Consider the following 17,239-nt stretch of genomic DNA (forward strand, 5'->3'; position numbering starts at 1 on the left):
CTCCTCTCCCAATGAACAAGGCTCTGTTTTCACTAATGGAGACTAATTCCCTGTGTTAGAGAGGGCAACTGAGCATTTTCTGTCCATATTTATGGGCATAGGTGTTTGGGATAATAGAAAACATTTTACTGCTGGCAATCTTTCCTTCTTTCCTTTTTGTTGGCTGCTTGTGTATTTGTCTTAAAGCTATATACAGTGGACGCTCAGGTTGTGAACATGATCTGTGCGGGATGCACGTTCGCAACCCGCAGCGGCGTGTCTGCACACATGCAGGTTGTGATTTGGCGCTTCTGCGCATGTGCAAAGCGCAATTTAGAGCTTCTGCACATGTGCAACCGCCAAAACCTGGAAGTAACCTGTTCTGGTACTTCCAGGTTTCGGGGGGTCCATAACCTGAAAAAACACAACCTAAAGCGTCTGTAACCCAAGGGAGAAAGAGTTTGGGTACTTCATTGGAGATGAATGACACTTCTGTGCATAGGAGACAAATAGAGGACAAGAACCTGGTATTGTTTTCATATTTCAACAGTAAAGAAAAACATGGTTCATTCAGTCAAAATCTCTCTCTTTTTGCAGCTTTCGATGATGCGCTGGCTGAACATCAAAGGCTCAAGTAAGTTTTTGCTCCAAACTTTCCTTTTCCGTAGAAAATCTCTACTTGTCACTTAACCAAGACTCAATGCAGAGGAAGGTTTTGCTTCCTTTCTGAGCATGCTCCAATCATCTGGGTGTGAAGCTGATGCCCTGTGTACTTCATGACAAAATGTGCATCCTGAGATAGGAAGCAGTTAGTATGGCATCTACACCAGCCTGCTCACCCTTTGCAGTGATCCTTTGCAGCCACATTTTTTTTTAAGTGGCACCTGCCCTTTGGAGCAAAGTACTCTGCACTGGACCTACCATTAAACAAAGGGGGGTGTAATTTGTTCTTCTAACAGCTGCCAAACTAGATCTTGTCAGAAAAGCACTGATGGCAAGCTTTGTTTAAAAAACACACCAAAAAAACCACCAGAAAGTAGGGTGGGAAGACATGCAAGATTGAAATGCCAGTTACTTGAGGGATGTGAGGGGGTTTTATTTGCCCTACAGTTGGGGTGGTGGTGTCTTTGTTAGTGTTTTAATTTTAATTAAGGATGGGACGACTTTGGATATTTATGGTGGAACTCTCTAATCTTATGTAATAAGCCAGTACAGGGTCTAGTGGCTAGAGCATTGAATATGACCTGGGTTCAAATACCTGATGAAGCCATGAAGCCAACTGGGTGGGCCTTGGATGTCACACACACTCTCTCTTCTGGCTGGGAGGGAGAGAAATTCAACTCAGGTCACATTTAAAGGTCAATCTACCTAACTCACACTTTCTGAAACCAATATGAGAACCAAAACATAGCCATTTTCAGAATTTGCACTTTTCTGAATTTTCAGTGCAGTTCTCCAGCCAAGTAAGGGCTACAGAAATGCACTTTTTGCAATAAAATGTGCATTGAATAGGAATATAGTGGGGGGTATATGCAAAAATGCATCACATTAAGGAAAATTTGCTTTGCAAAAATGTACATATTAGGCAACATTGCATTTGGAATTGTATACATTTGGACTTTTAAAAATTGCAAATTGGTGTGGAAATGTGGAGAACCGAGCTTAACACTGGAAAAAAATGAGAAACTGAGAGAAACTGGAATTGGCACATTCATCTGCCCCTCCTTCCAACCTTTATCACGGGGTTATTATGCAGCTTAAATGGGTTGACTCCTTAGAATAGGGGAAAGCAGAGTTTCAGGAAGGAAATCTCTATGAGTATTAGATACTCATTTAATAAGAAAAAGCCTATGCTGATTTCACAATATCATTTTTCATTTTAGGGAAGCAGCTGTTGTGGAAGAGCGTGAGTATACAAAAGTGCAATCTTTGTTGACTGAACCAAAATGCATTGTTTTGTGTTATATATTGTACTGTGACACACTTCCATTTCCCTTGGTCATGGAGGGGAGGTCTAGGGGGCAGTACCAGTGGGTTGAGTTTCCTATGGAGTTGTCTTTCTAATATGAGCTATCCTCGTCAATATACAAGTTGGGCATATAAGAAGCAAGCAGACACTCTTTCAGCAGGTCCAAAGGGATAATCTTCTGCAGCAGCATCAACTCCACCCCTGCCATCAAGGCTGCTCCTCCCATTTCAATTAACTCCAGGTGGAAAACTCTCTTAAGTTCAAACTGCAAGCTGCTTTTTTGCTGTCTATCTGCCTCCTCTTTACAGCTGGAGGAGTATCACCTTCTCCGAGCTTTGATGTACAATGCCTTCTGAAAGCTACCGAGAGAGATTCCCAGCTATCACAAGATCATCTTCTGGCCTTAGCTCTCAGCTGTGAAGCATCAGCTGATGTCCTGGTCAAACAGTCAGTAGCCTAACCAAGGAACAGTCAAGCAGCAGTCATAACATTATTAATATATAAGCTTAGTAGCCATTCCTCTTTTGGTGGGAAAAGGTGAGGTGATAGTTGAATAAATAATTATGATGTTTGATCTTTTGCTAGGCCGAGCAAAAGTTGTTCGGGGCCTTCCAGATGTTGCCACCATAATGGAGAACAAGGTAATTCTAATGGACAGGTTAACTCTAGCCCTAATAGTAGGGGAACAACTTCTTCCACTGGATGCCCTAAACTGCTTGAGAGCCCTTACAATTTATAATACCATGGATACAATAATACCCCCTTTCCGCACCCTAATTCATTAACAGGACCGTGGTCTAAATATTTTTCTCATATTTACATTTCTCTGTGTATGTATGAGGCAGGGAAAAGACACACAAAGGGAGGACATCTAAAGCTCCTGATTGTGATTAGTAGCAAACCACAGTTTCCCATATTCAGAGAAAATGGTAAACTATGGTTTGTTACCAGCTGAGTCTGGAAGCTTAAAATAACCTCCTCTGCATGCAACAGAGGTGGAGTATGTGAACCTAACACTCACTAAGGCTTACACATAACAACTGAATTGGTGCTGCATCCATTTTATAAGGGCATAAGTTTAATATACTCTCCCACTCAGAGACCTTTCTTATCTGTATTGCTTTTCTTTTGTAAAACCTGAATTCTTATCACTAATGCTATGTTTGTTTGTTTGTTTGTTTGTTTGTTTGTTTGTTTGTTAAACAGACTCTCTGCTTGACATGCATCATATCTGGAGATCCTTATCCGGAGATCACTTGGTACAAAAATGAGCAGGTCATTACATTCAAAGATCGGTACAAGATGGAAGTGAAAGGGACCGTTATCACCATCACCATTGAGAATGTCAGCAGCGAGGACTCTGGGAAATTCAGCATCTTTGTCAAGAACAAGTGGGGCTCTGAAACTGGCAGGGTTACCGTCAGTGTGTACAAGCATGGAGAAGAGCCCAAGGAGCTAAGAGATGAGCAGGCCTTGATCTGAGCTAGGCCTTAGCCCAGCGCCTTGTTTCAACTCCAGAGCTCACATAAAATAATCAGATAGAAGAGATTTATTTTCCTTCCCCATTTGTAGAGCATTTCTCTCACTGCCAAATAACTGCCACCAGTATATCTGGATTGGTGTTTCCAGGACAGACTACCAGCTATGCTGGCCATGTTCTACCTCCACTGTCAGAGGCACTGACAGAGGCCACTGTCAGAATAGCAGCTGCTGGGAATCACAAAGGGTGAGAGCTCTGTTGCACTCAGTTTTGAGCTTTTCATAGGCATCTGATTCACCACTGTAAGAAAAGGATGCTCAACTAGAAGGGCCTTTAGCAGTCTGATTCAGCAGGGCTCTTCTTGTGTTCTTACGACTGCCTGAAGCCTCAACTCCTCTCCTTTTAGAAATTAAACACTAGAAAGAAATAATTCCCCAGCCCCTACTCTTGTGTTGATTAATATCCTGACAGTATTTCCTAACACAGCATGCATGCACACTTAGATAGATACATGGGAAGGAAATAAATACCTATGAAGAATCAAAAACCAGTGGAGACCCATCTATTTTTACATGGTAAAGGCCATCTGTGATGGACAGTGTCATTGGGTTGGATCCAGGCTAAGCTAATTGAATGTGGGTCCCATGGAAATCAATGAATTGGGGAAGTCATGACTTACCGTAACTTGCATTGAAATAAATAAAACTTGAATTCAGCCAGCAAAATTCCTCATATGTTCACCCAGTAAATTTGTTTGGGGTGTCAACCTTAATCTGGATCCATCCTCCTGTTTTTTTATCTATCCTAACTAGTGGGCATGCACAGTTTGTACTGCCTCCTTCATAAACATAGAACAGCTGGTGCCAAGGGACAGTTGCAATGAAATGGCTGGAGGTTGGAGGCAGCACTTGGTAGTCAAGGTTGTTGTTGTTTAGTCATTTAGTCATGTCCAACTCTTCGTGAACCCATGGACCAGAGCATGCCAGGCACTCCTGTCTTCCACTGCCTCCTGAAGTCAAGGTAGGAGGCTGGAAATGAAGCCCAGTTTTCTTGTGGGCACCCAGGAATTACACAAGTAAGAGGCATGTGCAATGGACTTCCCCATTCTACTGAGTCCCTCTGAAGGACACTTCTGCAATGAATGGACATGAGGGTCCACCTTTAGTCAAGCATCTTTCCAGACAGATGCCTCATGGGAAACTCAAAAGCAGGGCAGGATGGCAATAGCTCTCCCCACATTGTGCTTCCACCTAAACACACACATCCAGTAGCTGGTATTCTGTAGCATACAATTTCTGACTCTTCCTAGTTGATTTTGTCGTAGTGATCTGAGCCTGTGAAAGTGCCAAGCACCACCACATCCCTTGGTAGCCCACTTTTTGAAAATATTTCAGAACACAGCTATGAGGACTTGCATCAGAGCATCCATAGGAACAGTACTGTACATGAAAATCCCACTCGGAAAATGTTGACTGCAAGCTAAGGGCCCCTCCAGACTGGTGCTTTATTGTGGGTGCTATCACAAAAATTATGTTTTAGTAGTGGCTTTATTCTGCTCATTAGTTCTGTGATGCTTCCCCAATGCTACCTCATTATAGATGTCTGGAAAGCCTGCAGCAGAACAAAAGTGGGACACAGACACGCACACACACACAACATTTGTAGCACGAAAAGTCAAGGAATTTCAGCAGGAAGTCACAGGATGTGTACTGATTGGAAATGTAGTGTGACCACCCCAACTTTTGTAGGTGCAAATAGTGGGATTGCATATGACGTCCCCAATAGTATAGTAATAGTAATAATGATGATGATGATGTTATTATTTATACCCCGCCCATCATGAAATCACAATTTTAAAAATCTGGGTTCACCATGTTAAAAAGGGACTTGTCAATCAAGCTTTATTGGAAAGTTTAGGGACTTGGGTGGTATGTCAGCCAGGTCTAAGAGTGATGTTAGGTCTACAGTGGCTCATTCACAAATTATAACATGATATTGCGGTCGCCCAGTGACGAGCATGCATGCATGACTCAGCCCTGGCAGACAGAGAGAAAAGAAAGTGTACTTTAGAGAATGGGGAAAGGGGGGGAGGGGGTGCCTGGAAAGAGTGACAGGCCTACAGCTGGATCTCTTTACAGGACAAACATGGCCTGAACTAGAGTACAGAAGATGCTGAATTTGTTTTTCATGAAAAACAAACCTGAAATCAAATGTCTGCAGCAGCAGCATTATTATTACCTGAATTATCATTATTATTATGATGATCATGATCATCCCACCTTATAAGGAGCTCAGGAGAGTATACATTATTCCCATCCCCTAATTTTATTCTCACAGTAACAACCCTGAAAGGAAGGCTAGTGGCAGAGCTGGTGTGTGGCTCAAGGTCACCTGTTGAGTTTGATGGTTGAGGTCTCAGTCTACAGCACTATATACTAGGGTCACATCCACAACATTCATTTAAAGCACATGGTTCCCCCCCCCCAAAAAAAAAATCCTGGGAACTATAGAGTGCTGGGAATTGTAGCTCTGTGAGGGGTATACTTCCAGGATTCATTGGGTGAAGTCATGTGCTTTGGTTTAAGTATGTTTTAACTGAATAATGTTGATATGTCTGAGGTCAGAGACTTGCTTATGTTAATAGCAGTGGCTCTATTCTGGATGTAGAGTCCAGGTGACACTTTTTCAGAAAGAAGCCTTGAGTGGACTTCTGATGCATTTATTCCTTGGTGTTATTGATCAAGAATCTGTAGTGAGCTGTTTCGTGGTTCATGCTATGCTTTTAATATTCATGTGAAAGAAAACAGATAAATGTGACAAGACAAGAGCAAATGATGATGCTTGATGATGAAGCATGCATTAATAAACTAGAAGCCTAAAACCCGAAGTCATGGCTGCTCACCTGTGTGCTACCTAGATCTAAAGAAGTTTGAAGGTCCTCCTTTGTTATGAAAAGGGCTAACAGGGGTTGCCCAACTCCCCCCCCCCCCATGGGCCAAATATAGGTGAATATTTAATGCAGACACACCGGACCACTTGAAAAAAGCACACAGACCGCTGTTGGTGTTGGGGAAATATTGGGGTTCAATACCCAAGACCCTATGAGTTCAGCCTAGATGGCCAATAAAATCCATACTTCAATTGTCGGTCACGAAGGGTGTTTATTTAAGCTTTGCAAGGCTACCTCAACCAGCAAGTAGTTGAGAGGATGGCACACCAAATATGAAAAAGGCACAAGCATTTGTACATGTGCTAGCAAAGGGGCCGTTATCTCCATATATGGCAGTACTTCTTTCTACTAGCTTCTACTGGCTTGATCTCAAGACATAGCAACTTTCTTAGCTTCCCTTCCCTTTGTCCTTAACACTTACAGCGATAGCTCCTATTGTTCCACCCTTCTCTCACGGTTCTCTTGCAAACACAACCTTCGCTTGCTCAACCCCCTCTCACACACATTTCAATTTTCTTTAACTCTTTCATTTCTATACTGTTTCTCTGACAGTGGTCCATGGACCACAGTGTGGTCATATGCACGTAATACATTTAAAGCACGGGGATCCCCCACAGAATACTGGGAACTATAGTTTGTTAACGGTGTTTGGGAATTGTAACTGTGGGAGGATAAATTACAGTTCCTAGGATTCTTTGGGGAAAGTCATTAGCCTTAAATATAAGGTGTAGACGTGGCCAAAATCTGCCACGCTATTTTGTGTTATAAATGCTCCTAAAAGCATTTGTGGCCATTTGTCATGTCCTCCTCACCCTCTCTAGTGGCTAGGGCTGGTTAGCTTTGACACAGCAGCTTAAATTTTAGCTCCCCAGGGTCAGCAGAAGTCAAAAGAGGTAACTGGCAGAACTGAGCAGGATTGCTTAAGAGATAACTTTTCCAGTGTTACAGCTGAATATGTCCTGTTATGCACTAAATGCCTTCAGGCACAAAAGGACAATTCCGATACCGTTGGGGAGCAAGAGAAGAGGAACTGCATAACCCAAAAGAGGAGGCAGATTTTAAGAAATTGGCATATGCTAACTTATACTGTATGTAAAGATGCAAATTCAGAAATAATTACAATAAATAGAAACACAATACTTCTCACTGCAGTGGGAAAGACTGCTCAAGTGACCTGTGTACCTACTCTCCAGGTCTGCTGTCAAGGTGCTAAGTGTTGATGGACAGCTTCTTCAAGGCCACTCCTGCTCTCCCTTCCTATATTATTTCTTTTTAAACTAGGCTGGAACCAGAGAGCCATGTATGACTGTCTTCTGTAAAGTAAGACATGGCCACCCTGTCTGAGAGAGCCCTAATCTCCATCTCATACGTACGTATGTTTTTCTGATACAAAGCTAGCTCTGAAAATGTGTTCCTATGCATGGTCTGCATGATTCAGTTGCTATTGGTCCTAGTCCAGGAACCCTTGGAGGTTCTCTGAGGAGAAGATGGCTCCACTCCCTGGTCCATCCCATGTAGAACTGTGTGTACCAGAGTCCACATCTCCCCAGAACAGATTCCTTGGATGATGAAGAGAGCCTTGAGGAGATATCCCCACAGCTTGAAACCCCAGGGCCTAGCAGAAGCCAATGGCCACAGAAGGCATCAGCCCATCAACTGACCAGATACCGCATTTAGTGGGTGGGGCCTCTACTCAATAAATACCTAGGCTATAATAATAGGAACATACAAATATATGAAGCTGCCTTAAACTGAGTCAGACTTTTGGTCTGGGGTTTCAGCCAGCAGTCACTTCCCATGCCTACATGGAGATGTCCAAGATTGAAGATGGAACTTTCTACATGCAAGGTCAATGTTCTACCACTGAGCTACAGCCCTTCCCTGTACATCTGCCAGTTGCTCCAGGACCCTGCTGGTAAGACTTTTATGTCCTACCTCAGCTGCAGGATCACTAATCGTGACCCACCCTCAGAAGACTCTGCCATAACAGCCAGAGGCCTGTCTGAACAAAAAGCTCTCTGTCTGCTGGCAAGAGGAAAGCAGAGAGGGGACCAGCCTAGCCTTCCATGGAAGGGAGTTCCACCATCTGGGAGGAACCACCGAGAAATCCCTCTCTTATGTCCTCACCAAAAGTGCCTGGACCAAAGTCATATAAGGTTTTGTAGGTCAAAACCAGCACTGATTTATGCCTGGAAACAGAGCAGTAGCCCATGGTACTATTGCTAACAAGGAGTTTTTAGTGAGAGCCTGGAGTCACCAAGCCTTTCACCACCAAATCAGTTCAACAGTACTTTGCAAGTGCAAAGCTGCTCCAAACCAGGACTCATGGTGTGATGTTTCTCAAAGTACAGTGCAGGGTTTGATAGTTTCCACCTCTTGGCATTTCGGGGGGGGGGGGCAAGTTGCTTACAGTTACAAAAAGAGGGGGAAGTATTACTCTTCCATTCTGCTATCAAAAGGAGGTGCATTGTGTAGTATGCAGGACTAGAAATGTTGACCAAGGTAGGTCAGACCTGGTAGCACACAAATACTACTTCAATTAAGCAATCTCGTGGCATACAAGGTTACACTGCAGTGTAAAGCCTGCCAAAGTTAACAAGCCATCGTCCTGGAGTGATGATTCATCTCTGTTCTTTGGCCCTATGCCCAAAAAGTACAGAGGTCTGGAGTCACGGGGGGTGGGGTCAAAGACCCACTACTATTTCTGCAGCAGGGTCCCTTTCTCCAGCATCCTAGGGCCATCCAATCAGCATGAAAGGGGAGCTTCGTAGCCACTGAGAAGAAGTCTTCTTCCCATTTGTGCTGATTGGAGCCAATCGGAGTGAAAGGAGGTGAGTTGGCCACTGAGGATTGACTCCTAGGGTCACCCTGGAGAAGCCACATGGGAAGAACACCAAGGAGTTGTTTTTCCATATGCTCCAAAACTGAGCATTTAGGAACACTGAAAACACAAGGTGCTTCTGTTTTCAAGAGAATAGTGTGCAAGTTCTGTTATGCACAATGGAACTTCAAGGAAAACACAGCTTGAGCCGCTACAAAGGAAGATATTGGAGCACTCCAAATCATTTGCCCATGTACGTGCACAGAAAATAATAGCTCTCGCTGAAAAGCAACACAGGGAGATCTGCATTGATTGTTGCAATTAGCCACTAATTATTATTACAGTGGTACTTTGGGTTACAGATGCTTCAGGTTACAGACACTTCAGGTTACAGACTCCGCTAACCCAGAAATAGTACCTCAGGTTAAGAACTTTGCTTCAGGATGAGAACAGAAATTGTGCGGTGGCAGCAGGAGGCCCCATTAGCTAAAGTGGTACCTCAGGTTAAGAAGAGTTTCAGGTTAAGAACGGACCTCCAGAACAAATTAAGTTCTTAACCCAAGGTACCACTGTATGGCTGCCTGTGGTGATTCTAGACAATCAGGAATCAAAAGCCTCACAAGCTGGAAGCTGCAAGGTAGTTTGTTGTTTTTGCTTTTGCTTTTAAGCCTATGCTAGGAACAAAGGAAGCTGCCTTACACCAAGTCAGGCCGTTGGTCCACATAGTTCAGTATTGTCTACACTGGCTGGCAGCCGCTCTCTAAGATACTTCCAAATATCCTTTAAAATTCACATTTCTCCAGATTTTGCATGTGGTTCTCCAACCAAATAAATTTGTTCAGAAATGCTTATATTAGGGGAAGCATGCATAAAAATGCACACATGGATGAAAATAACACAAAATATATTGGGAGAAATTGCTTGCAAAAATGTGCATACTAGTCAAAATTGCATACAAAAGTGTGTGTATTAGGAGAAATGTGCACCAAAATGTTGGCAAATTTTCATAAGGACTTTAAAAAATGCAAACTGCAGGTCTTAACTTTAGACTGGGAAAATGAGGAACTAGAATCAACAGATTCATCCTTCCCTAATGTTCTGTGGTAAAAATCTGAAGTGAGGGTGGAGGAGATATATGATATAACAGGGTGAGGTACACACAAAAATGCCTAATTAGTGAAAATAGCATTTTCATGAGGATTTGTTTTTTAAAAAATAAATAAATCACCAAGTGATGTGGAAATGTAGCATATGAATTTAAGGGTAGGAAAGTGAGAAACTGAAATCGGCAGATTCAATCACCTTTGCATTGGATTCACCCACCCCAAATACATTGAGGCTTCCTGCCTTCATTGTTACATAAACCCTGGATCTTGAAATAATGTGTGATTTGCCAATGCCTGTTCCTGTGAGGAATCAGTCAAGGCTTGCACCAACCCAATGACCGGAAGGTTATTTCCACAATGCCAACATTTAGGATTAATTATTGATAGTTCCTAGTATAATCATTTGCAGCTTGAATCTGGACAGGATACAGGATTCACATCTTTATAAATTGCACCCAGTTAAGTTGGGGACACCAACAACTGCTTTTGCCCTGCACCAGTAGCCTGTCATTCTGTCATTCCCGGTTTCCAAAATGGCATTCAATGGCACGTGGCAGGTCTACAGCCAAGAGAAATATGAAGAGTTCCTGAAAGCTATTGGTAAGCAGCTCCTTGCTTTTTCCGGAAGAGACAAGTTTGCTGGAGTATAATCAGGGGTCTCACAGGAGACCTGCTCTCTTGCTTTGAGGACTAATAGAATTTGTAAAGTCCTCTGGGCAGAGAGGCAAAGGGCAGGGCTAGGAACCATGCAGACCTCTTTGCTAGATCAAGGTGAGCAGCATCTTCTGCTGCAAAATCAATCTTTCGCTGCAATTCGAAAGCCCTTCTTTGCTACAATTCTGTGATTGTTTCCCTCCAGTTTTAGAGGCCAAGGATAGCTCAGTTGGCAATTAAGACACTTAATCTCAGTGTCCTGGGTTCAAGTCCCATGCTAGGCAAAAGATTCCTGCATTGCTGGGGGTGGGACTAAATGTCCCTGAGGGTCCCTTCCAATTCTACATCATTCCTCGCCCAGTCACACATTCACCATCACCCCAATTTAGACATCTTCCCGAAACCTTTCCAGCTTCAGAATTGCTCTTTTACTGAGAATAAAATGTTCCTTGTTTCCAGGCAAGAGGAAGCAATCCTTCAGACAGAAAGAATGCATGGGGTTCCCCACCATAGAATGGGGTGATGGTCACTGCTTTAGAAGGCATTAAATCTAAAAGGAAGGGCCATAGCTCAATGGCAGAGCATCTGATATGGATGCAGAAGATCCTGGTTCAATCTCCAGGGTCTCTGAGGAGGGCTGGAAGACAGTCCCCTGCCTACAACCTTGGAGAGCTGCTGCCAGTTGGTATGGAGTTGGATGAATCAGTGGGTCTGACTCAGTACAAGGCAGCTCCCTGTGTTTCTAAAAACGAGTGAGACACATACATGGAGGAAGAGAGGCTTAGCAGTGACTATTAGCCATGCACAGTTGGCACCTGCAACCAAATGTTGCCCTTTCTAGGGCTGCTGTTCAGGATTCCAACCCCACCTCCCCTCTGGCTTCTCCCCCTTCCTACAGTCATTGTGTGGTCAATGAGCATGCTCAGTTTGGGGATCCTTTAATTTGGAGTTCCCCACAATACCTCCCAGTCATGTTAAGGTGGTGTTGTTTGGGCTACATAAAGGATTGGCACTCATAACCAGAAGCCTGGGAAATAGAAGGAATGATAGCAAAATGGAACTTCCATTGCCTGTGAACAATGGCTGCAGGAGAGCAATATTGGGGGGAGACTGTGCTCCTACTTGAAGGCGTCCCCAGAGGTATCTTGGGGGAAGGGGGAATCAGGATGCTCCAATAAGCAGTTATTTGATCTGATCCAGTCAGGATCTTTCATGTTCTCCATTTTTTGTTCCACCACATCTCTCTGTGTGTCTCTGTCTCTCTCCACCTCCCCAGCTTTGTCAGACGATATCATCAAAGCGGCTAAAGACATTAAGCCCATCACTGAAATCCAGCAAACCGGGAACAGCTTTGTCGTCACATCCAAAACCCCCAACAAATCCGTCACAAATTCATTTACTCTGGGAAAAGAAACAGAAATGACCACCATGGATGGCAAGAAAGTGAAGGTAACTAAGGGCTTTGAGAGTTAACAGCATTAGCAGGTGGCTCTTGACGCTACCGATCGATTACTCAGGCACATCTGCAACACAAACTAGAGCAGAGTTGGTTCCAGTGTGAGAGTTGCTGGGAAACTGTAGCTGGTGGAGATTCCCAGATGCTTTGCCAGAACTACAGTTCCCAAGGTTCTTTGCTGAAAAGACATTATAACCACATTTCTTTAAAACCGTCTTGTTTGTAATGTACAGAAAAGGGCCAGTCCAAGATATTTTGGTGCATAATGTAGAAAACTGATCGCTCCTCATACGTGAATGAATTTAACAGGGTGCACAATCTCCTGCAACACTAAGCTGCAGTTGCTGCTCATTTCACTGGGGCTTGAGCAAGAGAAAATCCCACAGGACTGTGCCTCCTGACTCAAATCTGCCCTACCTGTTTTTACTCTGCCATCCTCAGAGGCATATGATGCAGCTGCCACCTGGTGCAGCTGCCTCACCTGGCTGCTGTTCTCATCCACACTTCTTCTGTTTGCCCTGCCGCTTTCCCCTGGGGAAACCTGTGGTTTAGCGCTGAATTGGAACAATTGGCCGTCAGGTTTCCCTCAGATTGCTGCTTGTTCCAATAAAGCACTAAAATACAGGTTTCCTGGGGTGAAAGTGGTGGGACAAAGGCAAAACCTGTTGGACCTGCACCTAGAAAGTACGGGACAAGCAGGAAAGCACTCAGACGTCTCCTTTCTACGCACAGGACAAGCAAAAGTGTGCATGAGTCCTGAATTCTCTGTAGAGTTGCCAAACCCAGAGAAATAGGCAGGCGAGGAAGAAATTTGATCCAGTTTTCATTTCAGGGTGAACCTACCTCATTCACACTTTTTGAAACAATACGCAAGGCAAAAGACAGACGTCCTTCAAAATCCACACTTCCCAAATTTTGCATTGCAGGTTTTTCAGTCAAGTAATGGGTACGAGAAGGCATCTGCTAGGGTGAAGTGTGCATTAAAGTGCATATCCTGGTGAAAATAACAAAGGAAAAAATGCATTATATTGGGGAAAATGGCTTCTCAAAATTGAGTCTATTAGTAAAAAAAAAATGCATTAAAATGTATATATTTGAGGATAAATTTGTATGAAAATGCTAGTGAATTTTCACAAGGACATTTAAAAAAAATCAAACCGATGTGAAAATGTAGAGAACTGAAGAATGGAACAATGAAAAACAGGTTCACTCATCCCTACTCATACCTGCATGTGAGAGCCCACATGGGCGGGTTCTTAAAGGTAGACACAGAGGCCACAGTCACACCATACATTTAAAGTGCTATGGCACCACTTTAAACAGGCATGGCTTCCCGCAAAGGATTCTGGGGGCTGTAGGTGGTTAAGGATCCTGAGAGCCATTAAGAGGCTCCTACTCCCCTCAGAGAGCAACAGTTCGCCGAGTAGTTTAACAGCTAAGCCCTCTTCATAGGAAACTCTGAGATCTGAAGCTCTGGGAGGAGAACAGGGGTCTGGGAACAATGCGCAGCACCCTTAAAAACTACAGTTCCCAGAATTCTTTGGGGGAAACCATGACTGTTTAACATGGTAGCAAAGTGCTATAAATGAATGGTGGTCACAGACTCTGGGCCTGGCTGGCAACCCTTAATCTTTGTGGCACAGTATTCCCAAGAGGCACCTGTTTCTTTCCCATTGCAGTGTATGGAGAAGCTTCTATTCGTTTTAGGGGCTCCATAATGTACACATTTGTTTAGAATGTATATACAGGCAGCAACTGATTTGAGTGTGGGTTTACATTCCAGACCCCTGCGCACATCAGTGGTGCCTGTGTAAGGCGCCCTGTCCTGTTCTGCCCCTTTTTTGTGATGTTTTTTTGTTACATTTTCTGGGTGTTTCTGGGTTCAGTGCAATGTGGACATGTGAAGTCATGCACATATCAGAGGTGCCTAAAACAGTAACTGCCTATATTCATTTCCTTTGTTCTGGTGCAACTCTGCCTTCTGCTGGCCATTTGGCTGTGGCCACCTATGCATCTGATCTGTTGCTACCCAAACCTTGTGCAGTAATGGTTTTTCTTTTTTAAACAAACAGTGCACAGTAACCCTGGAAAATGGGAAACTAATAGCCAAAGCAGATAAATTCGTCCATGAGCAGCAAGTAGTTGACAATGAAATGGTGGAGGTGAGTAAATGCTGATACTGTGGTACCTTGGGTTACAGACGCTTCAGGTTACAGACTCCGCTAACCCAGAAATAGTACCTTGGGTTAAGAACTTTACTTCAGGATGAGAACAGAAATTGTGCTCCAGCAGCGCAGCAGCAGCAGGAGGCCCCATTAGCTAAAGTGGTGCTTCAGGTTAAGAACGGTTTCAGGTTAAGAACGGACCTCCGGAACGAATTTAGTACTTAACCTGAGATACCACTGTATTTTAAGATGAACAGTTGCAGAAGGGTCACTTTCTCCAAAAGAGGGGCTGGGAGAATGTCTGTGCCTCTGCCTTTGGAAGCACCTGTTCTCCCAATCCCATGTGGGAAGTATTGGTCAAGAATGCAAGCATTTTGCTCACTTTTATTTTGGCATTTTACATCATGCATTTTGCTCACTTTTATTTTGGCATTTTGCATCGTGCCACATGGTTCTGCAAAATACTGCAGGTCATCTAGAGAAAGGCATTCTGCAAATACTCAAAGGGCACCTGCTCCTTTAACTATTGCAAATGTGAAAGAAAGAATCAAAGCAGGTCTAATTGCTAATGCATACAAGAGCATTTTGAACATGGCCCCCCTATCCCCAATTCAAGACTACAGCAAACTGGATCTCATCAGGAATATGCTCCAACAATAGGCATGGCTCGAACAAAGGTGAAAACTCACCCCAAACAAAATAGTTTCATTGGAATGTTTTTGAAGCTAAATTGTATGTGTCAATTAATTTACTAAGGGATCTACTTTTAATTGGTCCCCTGGCTTCAACAATTGCCCCTATTACCTGGTTATTTGCAGTGTTTTGGAACACGTTCTGATGTACTATGCATTGCTTAGGTAAGTCTTACACCTGCTAGTTACGAAGCAATTTAGAGAAACCTTTTCCAATTTATCTTCCACAGACCATCACATCTGGCTCAGCAACATTCACCAGACGAAGCCGGAAGGTTTAAAGATTCAGAAGACAACCCAGTTTTGTAGCAGACTTTTTATATTTGGGGAATAAAGTGCCCTGTCCATCACTGATAATGTTTCCTTTTATTTATGGAGGGTAAGACTTGTTCGGAAAATGCCCGGGAAGGCCGCCACCTTCCCAAGACACCAGGGCGTCTCTCTGGTGGTCACTCTCTGGCTGTAAATCTTCCTCAGTCCAGAGAGACCTGTGATAAGCGACCCCCCCCCCCAGAGGAGCACGCTCGTCTTCTGGCATCTCATTGCAGAAGAAAGAGACAATGAGGAGCTATAAACTACTTTATTTAACAGTCTATATACAGAGACTCCAACAGCATGTCTGCTCTCTCTCAGCAGCAGTACAGAACAACATCTCACACAGAAGTGAAATAACCTCTATCAGTACTCCAACAATAATGAGACTTCCTGTCTCACGCTCTCAGACACTCACGTGATATAAACAACCATAGTGCTACTTGCTGAGCAGCTGGTGAGATAAAAATCCTAACAAGACTATCAATATGTTCTGCCTCCACTGTCGGCGGCAGTGTGCTTGTGAACACCAGTTTCTGGAAGCCGCAGGAGAAGAGAGTGCTCTTGCCCTTGGGTCCTACTTGCAAGTTTCCCCCAGGCATCTCATTGGCCACTGGGAGAACCGGATGCTGGACTAGATGGGCCATTGGTGTGTTTCAGCAGTAAGGTTCTTCTTAAGTTTAGCAATGCTAAAGGAAATGTAAAGGGACGTTGCTGAAATTGAGAGGACTTTAGTTTTGAAAAGATTCCAAGAAAAGCTTTGGGACGAAAAGAACTCTGGTGTCACCAAATGGAATGGAGTTAGCATGGGTTGCTGCCGACGCTAGTGCTACTCAGTGTAGATCCACTGAAATTAATGGGCATGACTAACTTAAGCCCATTCATTTCAATGGCTTTACTCCACATAAAACTCAGTTGGGTACAACCACAAATTAGTCATGTGAAGTTGGCTTCTCATCAAATGGCAAAGATGCATCGTTAAGCATCAAGTGCCTCTCCTCTTGCAAAGGACATCATCTCCTGCCTTTTGCCTCTTTCATGCCAAAGCCCTCATAAGATTCCCAATAGTGCCCCTATAGCTGCCCATAAAGCTGTGCCAATTAATTACAGACCTGCAGCAGCTGAGAAGAAAGAAGAGCAAGGAACACTGTTACTGTGAATCCTCAGCTAGAGGGCCAAAACTTGGTACATTTGCGTAACAGCTCTCTAAGAGTGACTAGAATAGGATAGCAATGCTCACTTCAGACACTCCTCCAGCATAGGTAAGTGCTGGTATTGACATCATCCATGCATCCAAGAACCCATTCACAATTCTGCCTCCAGTGTAATTGTGGCACCCTTAAAAAAATGAGAACGCTAGAATTAACGACATGGTAAGAACCTTAAAAATAAGTTCAGAATTACTATCACACACACATCTGCAGTTTTGCACATGACACCAAACTGGGAGGGGTAGCTAATGCTGCAGATGATAGAATCGGGATTCAAGATTATCCTAACAGATTGGAGAACTGGGTCCCAACTAATAGAATGAATTTCAATAGGGACAAATGTCAGGTTCTACACTAGGCAGGAAGAGCCAGCTGCACAAATATAAGATTGGGGGACATCTGGCTTGTCAGTAGTTCATGTGGAAAGGATCTAAGGGTCTTAGG

The 17,239-nt window shown here is 43.7% G+C and overlaps 2 protein-coding genes across 3 annotated transcripts in view; both read left to right on the forward strand.

The window, feature by feature from the left end:
* MYOM3 (myomesin 3) overlaps positions 1-3,621 on the forward strand; it is a 42,578-nt gene extending 38,957 nt beyond the window's left edge. For both annotated transcript variants that reach the window (XM_053398785.1, XM_053398784.1), the window contains 4 exons: positions 577-613; positions 1,863-1,885; positions 2,534-2,589; positions 3,155-3,621. In XM_053398785.1, coding sequence (XP_053254760.1) covers positions 577-613; positions 1,863-1,885; positions 2,534-2,589; positions 3,155-3,430 — 392 coding nt within the window. In that variant the 3' untranslated portion in view covers positions 3,431-3,621. The remainder of the gene's footprint in view (positions 1-576; positions 614-1,862; positions 1,886-2,533; positions 2,590-3,154) is intronic.
* Positions 3,622-10,722: 7,101 nt separating this feature from the next.
* On the forward strand, positions 10,723-15,620 carry LOC128420392 (fatty acid-binding protein, liver). Its single transcript, XM_053401991.1, has 4 exons — positions 10,723-10,905; positions 12,236-12,408; positions 14,488-14,577; positions 15,503-15,620. Exons 1-4 carry the CDS (start codon positions 10,839-10,841, stop codon positions 15,551-15,553), a joined length of 381 nt encoding a protein of 126 aa, XP_053257966.1. The 5' UTR covers positions 10,723-10,838; the 3' UTR covers positions 15,554-15,620.
* The last annotated feature ends 1,619 nt before the right edge of the window (positions 15,621-17,239 follow it).

Source organism: Podarcis raffonei, chromosome 8 (assembly GCF_027172205.1).
Source record: "Podarcis raffonei isolate rPodRaf1 chromosome 8, rPodRaf1.pri, whole genome shotgun sequence".
NCBI lineage: Eukaryota > Metazoa > Chordata > Lepidosauria > Squamata > Lacertidae > Podarcis > Podarcis raffonei.

Coding starts and splice junctions, on each gene's coding strand:
- LOC128420392 (XM_053401991.1), top strand. CDS start 10,839: ATGGCATTCAATGGCACGTGGCAGGTCTACAGCCAAGAGAAATATGAA. Junction 12,409..14,487: donor TGGATGGCAAGAAAGTGAAG/GTAACTAAGGGC, acceptor TTAAACAAACAG/TGCACAGTAACCCTGGAAAA. Junction 14,578..15,502: donor TTGACAATGAAATGGTGGAG/GTGAGTAAATGC, acceptor TATCTTCCACAG/ACCATCACATCTGGCTCAGC.